Genomic DNA, 10,506 nt, shown 5'->3' on the forward strand with positions numbered 1-10,506 from the left:
ACACACACACACACACACACACACACACACACACACACACACACACACACACATATATATAGTTGACCTCATTCAATCTCCAGGGGATCTCAGATAGCATAAATAACTTTCTTTAAATGGTTCTCACAGGAGGACATGTGTGGTGTTCCACAACTAAAAACATCATAGAAGGAGACGAACTTGCAGCCTGTTTGGTGGATCTGCACTTGCATCTTCAAACTCCCTACGGTCAAGGGATGTACCCGGCCAGACATCTGGATGGCATTCAACTCCTTCCTCAGCAAGAAGCCATGGCGTCCATTCTGCCCGGCGCTATCATCAACAGTGAGTGCTGCATTATCAGGCCTCTGCCACAGTGGATAGACTGATTAATGTGCTTGGTTAAAAATGGAAATCCATGTCAAAGAGTCATCGCAGCTCTGATGTGCATGTTTGCCATGGATAAGAGAATTACCAAGGGTCGAGGCTGACCTTCAGTTTCGCAGGAATTATATATTTACCCTCTTCCGTTCTCTAATCATAGTTAACAAGAATTTGATGTGAACAAGAACAACAGTGCATTTGTTTTGATGGGGTCTATAGGGTTGGGTTATGTGGTGCATCCCATTACTGCAAAATACAGTTATATTCCATCCCAGCATCCATCTAGCATGGATCTGCTCTTGAGCCAAATATTATTACCTTTACTTTTTGAATAATGTTTTCTGTTTTGAATTGCTGAAAAGCTTTTAAACCTACATATATGTAGGATTTTGGAATTAAAAGAAGAAAAGAACAAGAAATATTTAAGATTCTGCACCATTTCAAGGTCACTAATTAATTTGGTATCAAATAACAAAAATGTAAAACAGAAGTAGTTTAGTGGTCTCAGATTTCTTGACCCCACTGTATTTAACTTTGCGATTTTAGATGCTTTTCAGAAGCTTTAGATAATTCAGTATGGATATGCTTGTGTCCATTTCTGTCTTTGTAGAAGACATCTTCCCCTGCAAGGCATGTGGCATCTGGTTTCGGAGTGAAAGAAACCTCCAGGCCCACCTTATGTATTACTGCAGTGGGCGACAAAGGGACCCTGAGATGGTGGCAGAGAAAAATGCCAATATCAGCCATCAAATGCTCCGCAATTGCACATACCCCCAATGCAATATGAGCTTTGCAGGCTCACATGCCTTGGAAATGCACTTATCCACACATAACAGTGAGTAGACCAAGACATTCTTTTTCAAATAACAATTTAACCAGTCACAAATAAGACAGACACACTTGTTTATTCAAGAGAAAAAGTCTTAACTAGTCTGGTCTGGTTGGTCTAGTTTAAGGCCCAGGTATACTTCACTTTCCACGATCCGTTCCATCTAGAGCACAGCCACGTCCACACAGCTTTCAAAGTATACTCAAATGCAGATGAGCGTGCATGGATGAGTTCGACACATGCACAGTACCACCCAATAGACTCTCAACGTTCACCTTGAGCACGCACTGTTGTACACGGACAGTCTGCGCGGTCACAAAAGTTGGGCTGCACGTTGACTGTGCACGGACATCTGCAAACACTTCTGATGACAAAAATTGAGTCACTCGTCAGTGTGCGGACCGTCGTGGAACGCGGATGGCTGAAGTATACTTTGGGCTTTAGGGTTGTCCAAACCTGTTCCTGAAGAGCCATTGTCCTGCAGCTCCAACCATAATTAAACACCAGCAAGGTCTTCAGACCGACTAAATATTTCCAGGCAGGTGTGCTGTAGCTGGTTGGAGGTAAAATGTGCAGGACGTTGGCTAAGAGCAGGATTGGACACCCCTGGTCTGATTGATGGTTTTAGATGAGTTTTGGGCAATTGGCATATGGTCAGGCCGGGAGACCAGCTAAACCAGCTTAGGCTGGTTTGAGGTGTTTTTTGGTAGTTCAGTAGAGAGAGGACAGGGAATTAAGGGTATAGCGCAGGGGTGTCCAAACTTGTTCATGGAGGGCCACTGTCTTGCAGAGTTTAGCTCCAACCTTAATTAAACACACCAGAACCAGCTCATCAGGGACTTCAGACTCACTAGAAACTTCCAGGTAAGTGATTTGGAGCTGGCTGGAAATAAAATCTGCAGGACCTTGGCCCTCCAGGAGCAGAATTGGACACCTCTGGTAGAGGGGATCAGGAAATGGTCCAAACAGGATTCCAACTAAAGTTATCTGCACAAGCACCATGGCTCAATGTATAGGAGTCTGTACACTCCTTGGTTAGACTCAACTTTGTATTGTAGTGTTACTCATTAACACCATTTCTGTTTTCTTTTTGTTTTTCCAGTTCTTAAGTCAGATGAGATATCCACTGGAAGAAACTTAAAATGCACAATTTGTGACTACACTGCTGAAACTCTTATGGTACTCCAGCACCACATCCTCTCCCATCTGTCCCAAACTGGCCTGAGATGTAGTCACTGCCACTTCACATTCCAAACCCCCAGAGAACTGGTCAAACACCAGGAGCTGCATGGACATACGGTCAACAAACTCATCGAAGGAGACAAAGCTGATAACTCCCCTAACAGCATTGCATGCAGTCCTCAACGAGTTAGAGCTAATGCAAACATGAAAGACCTTCAGGAAAGCACAATACAACGTGATATAAGTCAAATGCCAGAGATGGAAAGCACGGAAAGTAGCCAGACATCCACTAAGGGTGAGGGAAACTCAGGAAACAAGGCAAGTGTTTCATACTCCAGAGTAAAGTCAGAACCTTCTAGTCCTCATTTAGCCTCCTCACCCATTCAACACCACCTGCCTCCTGCCTTTCCCTTACCCCCCTTCATACCACATGTCCCGTTCCCACAGGATATTACGGTGGGCCCGCAGGCATCTGACATCCTGGCCAAAATGTCCGAGTTGGTCCATCGCAGGTTACGTCATGGGGGAAACTCTTACCCTCCAGTCATGTACAGCACGCTTGTGCCAAAAGGAGCAACATGCTTTGAATGCAATATCACCTTCAATAACCTTGATAATTATTTGGTACACAAGAAGCACTACTGCAACAGTCGCTGGGAAAGCACACACAGGCCACTCGACTTCCCTGGACTTCTGGATAAACCAGCAGGCAGTGTAAGCCCTAAAATCGGAGCTAGTTTAGCTGTTATGCTAAATTCCGGCCATCCCTCTGAAGTGAAAGGGCATGAGCCTAACCCTTGCAATCCAATCACAGATGGAAAAGTGACAGATGAACTGTCGGTGCAAGTTAAAAAAGCGTCAACTCCATCTGGTGCACAGGAGAGACCAAACGGTACACAGCTGGATTTACAAAACCAGAAAATGCCACCCACTGAAACTGACCCCAACCACACAACATGCGAGGCATGCAAGATCACCTTTAGTCGACATGAGACCTTCATGGTGCACAAGCAGTATTACTGTGCCACTCGCCATGATCCTCAATTGAAACGTGCAAACAATAAAGGAGCAGCCAATCAGAAGGCAGTACGTCCTCGTAAAAGAAGAAAGGCATATGAGCTGGCCACTCCTGAACAAGAACAAATGCCACCTATGGGTATGCCAACATTTCTTGGTATGCCCACTATAGGAGGTCCATACATGTCAAAAGACACACTGGATAGCTTCAGGGACCATCAGAGGTACAACATGATCCAGGGGTTAGTACCCAAATATCCAGAGGCTTCATTGACAGTCACAAAATCAGCTCTTGTGTCAAAATGTAATACAATCTCCAAGGAAGAAGGTGATGCACCTATAGATCTCAGTAAAAAATGCATCGCACAGTTTGGCAACACTCCGGTTTCTTCTAAAGGACTTATGGATTATCATGAGTGTGTTGTGTGCAAGATAAGCTTCAACAAAGTTGAGGACTATCTTAAGCACAAACAGAACTTCTGCCTAGGTACTATTTTGCAAAACACTTCCGCTGAAATCAAAATCATCAAAAAGGAAGGTCCTACAAATACTAACAGCCTTTTAGAGAACACCCTCTTTGAGCTCCCAGCTCCGCATGGAAAGATTGAGCATCCAAATGCAGTGCCAACTTCCGACATCCAAGCTTCCAGTGAGGAACAACCAATCCCGATAAAAGATGACACGAGGAGTGTGTTTCAGCCCTCTGGGGGTTACCCAAGTCCTGCTAAGAAAATGAGACCCGATGAGCAAATCTGGCCTTACTATGAAATCAAACCCACCGATTACGCTACAGGGATGCTGGTCTCACAAAGCGAACGAAGGCAGAGTCCAAACGAGGGCAGTGAGGGGGAAAATGACCAGCCGATGCCTGATGGTAGCCATCTAAGCACACATGACCCTGGGAACCAGAACAAGTCTTCATCCTTAAAGGACAGTCTTGACCTCGAGGACAAGTTGGAAGATGCTGGGAATAAACAACATGGTTCCGCTACACCAGAGAGCCATGCAGACAGTCCTGTCAACTGTAAGGAAAGCACAATGTCGGTGCCATCCTTAAAGACTGAAGAAGTCTCAACAAGATTCAAGAGAGTGTTGAATGGGTCCATTGCAACCACAAGTAATGTAAAGTACTGCCGTCCTTGTGACATCCAGTTCAACAACCTCTCAAACTTTATAACACACAAGAAGTTTTACTGCTCGTCACACACAGCAGAGCATGTGAAATAGTGTGCCTGCACCCTGTCTTAAACCTAGTCCACAGCAGTAGAAAAGGTAGAGATGTTAACCTCTTGAATTCACATGGCCCGTGACATTATAAAGGTGGGCCCCAGCCCCCATACATGTAAAGACGCCAGGACAACTTACCCAGTTGTCCCCGCTTGACGATGGCCCTGCTGTTTTTAATCAGACAACGGACACTTTGTTGGCTACTGTTTGTGATGACTGAAAGTGACCACTTGCCCCCCTCTTCTTTAAAGTGGACGTATTAAATTTTTCACAAGCACCGGTTTCTCCCCTTGTGGTCAACTACATAAGACATTTTTACAATTCTATGCTGGTGGACTCAGCAGCAGGAGGACAATCAAATCAGGAGATTTATCCTACAGTCATTTATTAGAAACTTTTAACATATTTGTTGGGAATACTGTGTGTTGATTGTGTTTTTATGTATTTATTTAATAATAGTTGCAGCTCTAAAAAAAAAAAAATGCAGATCTGAGATGAAAAACAGTTTTATGAAAATGTTTCTTTTAGAATTAAAGAAAGCAGCCACATGAATGGTTATAAAGAAAAATCTACAGATGGTGGAGAAACCTCTGGCTGACTAATGTGTCAACATATCCTTAAATACTGGCAATCACGTTTTCTGAATTAATAATTGTCAATACATGTAGAGTCTAGTTTGTCTTTGATGTTTCTTTATGCTTCCATATGTTTTTCTTGACAATGCAGAACTCTTCTTAAAAAATGACTTGTATGTGTGTTTGCTGATTCATTATCTCTTTTTAAATATTTGGCTTCTAATGCAATACTTTTTAAAAGATGAAACATTATTTAAAGCAGTATTATGAAAGGGTAAGTTTTTTACTTGGATCCCCAGAAATTGTCTGTGTGAAGTGTTTACTAAAGTCTTGCTGGAGAAGGGTTTACACTTGGTATGGATGAGTCATTGTAATCTTTCCTACAGAAAAACAAAACAAAATAATCTGCTCAAAAAAAAAACAAAAAAAAAAGTTGTCAAAAATGTGTTGCTATGCATGTACCTGTATGGAATGAAATTCCAGAAATGTGGGAAATGTTATTTTATGTGACATAAAAATTAAAATTCTTATCTCAGGACAGCAGTGTCAATGAATTTGCTATATATAATCTTTTTTATCATTACTGCACATATTTAGTTCAGGACCTACTGAATATCTATAGACAGTAGGAGTGTGTGTGGTCAAATGTGACCCTGGACCACAAAACCAGTCTTAAGTCGCTTGGGTATATTTTTAGCAATAGCAAAAAAAAAATTGTATGGGTCAAAATTATAGATTTTTCTTTTATGCCAAATAAAAATGCTCATGTTCCATGAAAATATTTTGTAAATTTTCTACCATAAATATATCAAAACTTAATTTTTGATTAGTGCATTGCTAAGAAATTAATTTGGACAACTTTAAAGGCGATTTTCTCAGTATTTTGATATTTTTGCACCCTCGGATTCCAGATTTTCAAATAGTTGTATCTCGGCCAAATATTGTCCTATCCTAACAAACCATACATCAATGGAAAGCTTATTTATTCAGCTTTCAGATGATGTCTCAATCTCAATTTCGAGAAATTGACCCTTATGACTGGTTTTGTTGTCCAGGGTCACAAATGTGCAAGCACTAGCACCACCTAGTGTTAGTTACGATTCAAGACAAGAAATCAGTTCCTTCCTTTTAAGAGGAAAAATAAGCAGTAAACAGTCTTAAATGGTTGAATACTAAATAAAATTGTTTGAAACCATTTAAAACGAATCATGCTGCAAATATGCGCACAAATACAAGAAATAAAATGTTTAAATAATAATAAAATCATTTTCATTCATTTTATTAATTTTATTTTAGGTAAACATTGTTAAAAATCATATTAACATACAAACTGCCATTCATTTCGAACTTTTTCATGGGTTACTGTTTTACTCCGTCTGAATCCTTAAAGCTTGTGCTGCATTTTTACATTTTAAAACAAACTATATACATAATGGCATCCAGACATTTAAAAAAAAAAAATAAAACAAGCATGAAAACAATAACTGAAAAATTAGTGTCTAACAAGTCTAATCCATGAGTGAATCTGTACTCGACCATTCTTCATTTTTGTCCAGTATTGCTTTACTAAACACAAAATGGATTCACTTTGTTTATTTCAAAAACACTACAGTGAATAAATTAAAGGATTTTTGTTTTTGTTTGTTTTGTTTTGATTTTTCTTTTATGCCAAAAATCATTATATTAAGTAAAGATCATGTTCAATGAAGATATTTTGTAAATTTTCTAATGTAAATATATCAAACTTAATTTTTGATTAGTAATATGCATTGCTAAGAACTTCATTTGGACAACTTTAAAGGCGATTTTCTCAGTATTTTGATATTTTTGCACCCTCGGATTCCAGATTTTCAAATAGTTGTATCTCGGCCAAATATTGTCCTATCCTAACAAACCATACATCAATGGAAAGCTTATTTATTCAGCTTTCAGATGATGTCTCAATCTCAATTTCGAGAAATTGACCCTTATGACTGGTTTTGTTGTCCAGGGTCACAAATGTGCAAGCACTAGCACCACCTAGTGTTAGTTACGATTCAAGACAAGAAATCAGTTCCTTCCTTTTAAGAGGAAAAATAAGCAGTAAACAGTCTTAAATGGTTGAATACTAAATAAAATTGTTTGAAACCATTTAAAACGAATCATGCTGCAAATATGCGCACAAATACAAGAAATAAAATGTTTAAATAATAATAAAATCATTTTCATTCATTTTATTAATTTTATTTTAGGTAAACATTGTTAAAAATCATATTAACATACAAACTGCCATTCATTTCGAACTTTTTCATGGGTTACTGTTTTACTCCGTCTGAATCCTTAAAGCTTGTGCTGCATTTTTACATTTTAAAACAAACTATATACATAATGGCATCCAGACATTTAAAAAAAAAAAAGTAAAACAAGCATGAAAAAAATAACTGAAAATGAGTGTCTAGCAAGTCTAATCCATGAGTGAATCTGTACTCGACCATTCTTCATTTTTGTCCAGTATTGCTTTACTAAACACAAAATGGATTCACTTTGTTTATTTCAAAAACACTACAGTGAATAAATTAAAGGATTTTTGTTTTTGTTTGTTTTGTTTTGGAAATCACTAACTGATCATTGCAGTTGTGATTTTAATACAAAACAATTGTACAGTACTGATGTTGGTGATATGTGATTGCTTTTGCATTGTCGTACTTCATGAAAAAAAAAATGTTTGCAAATAAAAAGTGCCATTTTAAATATAATTTGCAATTTCCAAAAAAAAAAAAAAATAATAAATTATTTAAGTTTGAACTATAGGCTGGCTTAGGCTAGTGTTATGTCATGTTTTGCTGATGACTTCCGTGCCATAAAAACCTCTTTGGTTATACTGTTGTCAAACGGTGCTTCTGAATGGAACGAATCACACTAAAGGCCCAGATTTAAAATATCATACCATCACTACTTATTGTCTACTGTCTTGTGTAGGTCTATGAAGTATTTATTAAGTTACTCACATAAGCAGGGTCAGTCAGGATCACTTACATCATCAGGAGTGTCCAATCCTGCTCCTGAAGGGCCACTTTCCTGTGGAGTTCAGCTCCAACACACCTGCCCGGACCACAAAGAAGACTTTGATTAGCTGGTTTAGTTTAACTGGGGTTAAAGCTAAACTCTGCTGGAAGGTGGCTCTTAAGGAGCAGCAATATTATACAACACTGATTTATATATATCATAACTGATATGTAGCAATTCTGTGAGAGTTGGTGTGTTTTGCAATAGTGCATACTGAACATATTTTCAATCATGATCAAATCAAGACAAAACAACACATGAATTGGTTTGGAATCCAGGCAGTTTATTTTCTGAGGACACCAGACAAAAACCCGAGCTCTCCAAGAAGCCTCAGCATCTGTGACTCGCTTCATCGGATGCACGAGTCCGGCGCTTCTCAGGGGTGTCAGAGCCTCCTCCAAACACGAGCAGATCACTTGAGGGGCGAGTGATGGAGCAGATCTCTCGTCTCATGGGAGGCTGAACAAACGTGTTGTTCTCTGAGCCCTCGCCACCATGAGACACAGACCATAAACCATCCTCTCTTTTTCACTGCTTGAGCTGATTATCGCTCAGCCTTCATCTGGACTTGTCTTGGTGATTGACTGCTGTGGTGGGAGGGGCTTAGAGCTCTGCAAGCCCACCTGACCTTCCTTTGCGCTCTGATGTGACACAGATCTTCTCCCATAGAGCGGATTCGAGCTCCCAGTATCGGCTGCATTTAGCTTGGGTGTGAGAGAAGGGTCTGAAACCCAGAACCACTTCATCTCTACAGCACAGAACAAGGTGCATGTTTCGCTCCTAAGCAGGAGATGCACAGAGGTGCCGTTATCATAGAACCATTTTTCATTTTAGCGGAAGTCATGATATGTGTCGAAGCCCAATTGCAAAGTTTCCATGTGTTTGCTAGTCGATAGGGAAAGTAATGCAACAAACTCTTTCTTATATCTCGTTCTTTTTTAATGGGAAAATTAACTACATCTGACAGCAACATGTCAATTTTAAATTATATAAACAAAAGCAGTAGGTGAGGAAGAAACCTTAGGAGGAGGAACCAAGATCATCTGGGGAAGCCCTCCTCCTCAGGCTCTTAACGCTTTACTCTTAACTCTTTAACTTTAGACAGCAAAATGTAATGTTGTCTAAATTTCTCGATTCATTTATTTGTGACATTTTTTTCAATTTAAGTTTATTAATGGTGCCTTCTGTAGCAAATAATTACTATTAGGTCACATGCGTATTCAAATAGTACTACTCTTTCTTTTATTTTAGTTTGAATTGAACAGTTGCTTTTCAGAACATTGAGAGAAATCTAAACAAGAATAACACACAAATAAAGTTTGCAGATGCACTTTTTTGAGTATTATATTTAATACATCAGGCTTTTATGGCTCATATAGTATGATATAGGAGAATATAGAGCTCATACCCGAGGAGGAAAAAACACCTTTTTAGGCCCAAACTGAGCAAGAAATGTGCAATTTCCTTACTTAGAAAAGGAAAGAACAGCTTCAGTAAATTGTTTATAAAACAGAATCATCATAGTAGGAAAGACATTAATTAATTAGTAGTACATAAACAAAAGAGGTGAAAGACAGCAACCTCTCTAAGAGCAAACTGTAAAGAATCAAAACCGTCTTTGGACAGCTGTAGGATTTCTCCCTTAACTACCTTCTCAAAACACTTCATAACTATTGAAGTGAGCGCTACCAGCCTGAAATCATTCAATTCCGTTGGGCCTTGAGTGGTAGCTGCAGGAACTATAATTGATTTTTTCCAAATTTCTGGAATTTTTGCCACTTAAAGGAACACTCCACTATTTTTGAAAATATGCTAATTTTCCAACTCCCCTGGAGTTAAACAGTTGAGTTTTAGCGTTTTCGAATCCATTCAGCCGATCTCCGGGTCTGGCGGTAGCACTTTTAGCTGTAGCTTAGCATAGATCATTGAATCTGATTAGACCGTTAGCATCTCGCTCAAAAATGACCAGAGTTTTGATATTTTTCCTATTTAAAACTTGACTCTTCTGTAGTTACATCGTTTACTAAGACCGACGGAAAATGAAAAGTTTTAATTTTCTAGGCTAATATGGCTAGGAACTATACTCTCACTCCGGTGTAATAATCAAGGAACTTTGCTGCCGTACCATTTTTGAGCGAGATGCTAACGGTCTAATCAGATTCAATGATCTATGCTAAGCTACAGCTAAAAGTGCTACCGCCAGACCCAGAGATCGGCTGAATGGAATCGAAAAAGGTAAAACTCAACTGTTTAACTCTAGGGGAGTTG

General features: G+C 39.3%; 1 protein-coding gene across 2 annotated transcripts in view; it reads left to right on the forward strand.

The window, feature by feature from the left end:
• Positions 1 to 5,098, forward strand: part of zfpm2b (zinc finger protein, FOG family member 2b) — a 72,253-nt gene extending 67,155 nt beyond the window's left edge. Inside the window, exons 6-8 of one of the 2 annotated variants that reach the window (XM_016487534.1) lie at positions 130 to 324; positions 974 to 1,198; positions 2,295 to 5,098. In XM_016487534.1, coding sequence (XP_016343020.1) covers positions 130 to 324; positions 974 to 1,198; positions 2,295 to 4,618 — 2,744 coding nt within the window. In that variant the 3' untranslated portion in view covers positions 4,619 to 5,098. The remainder of the gene's footprint in view (positions 1 to 129; positions 325 to 973; positions 1,199 to 2,294) is intronic. The other variant, XM_016487535.1, reaches the window with a different exon arrangement.
• The last annotated feature ends 5,408 nt before the right edge of the window (positions 5,099 to 10,506 follow it).

The sequence above is a fragment of the Sinocyclocheilus anshuiensis genome, unplaced genomic scaffold (genome assembly GCF_001515605.1).
Source record: "Sinocyclocheilus anshuiensis isolate Anshui unplaced genomic scaffold, SAMN03320099.WGS_v1.1 scaffold369, whole genome shotgun sequence".
NCBI classification, from domain to species: Eukaryota; Metazoa; Chordata; class Actinopteri; order Cypriniformes; family Cyprinidae; genus Sinocyclocheilus; species Sinocyclocheilus anshuiensis.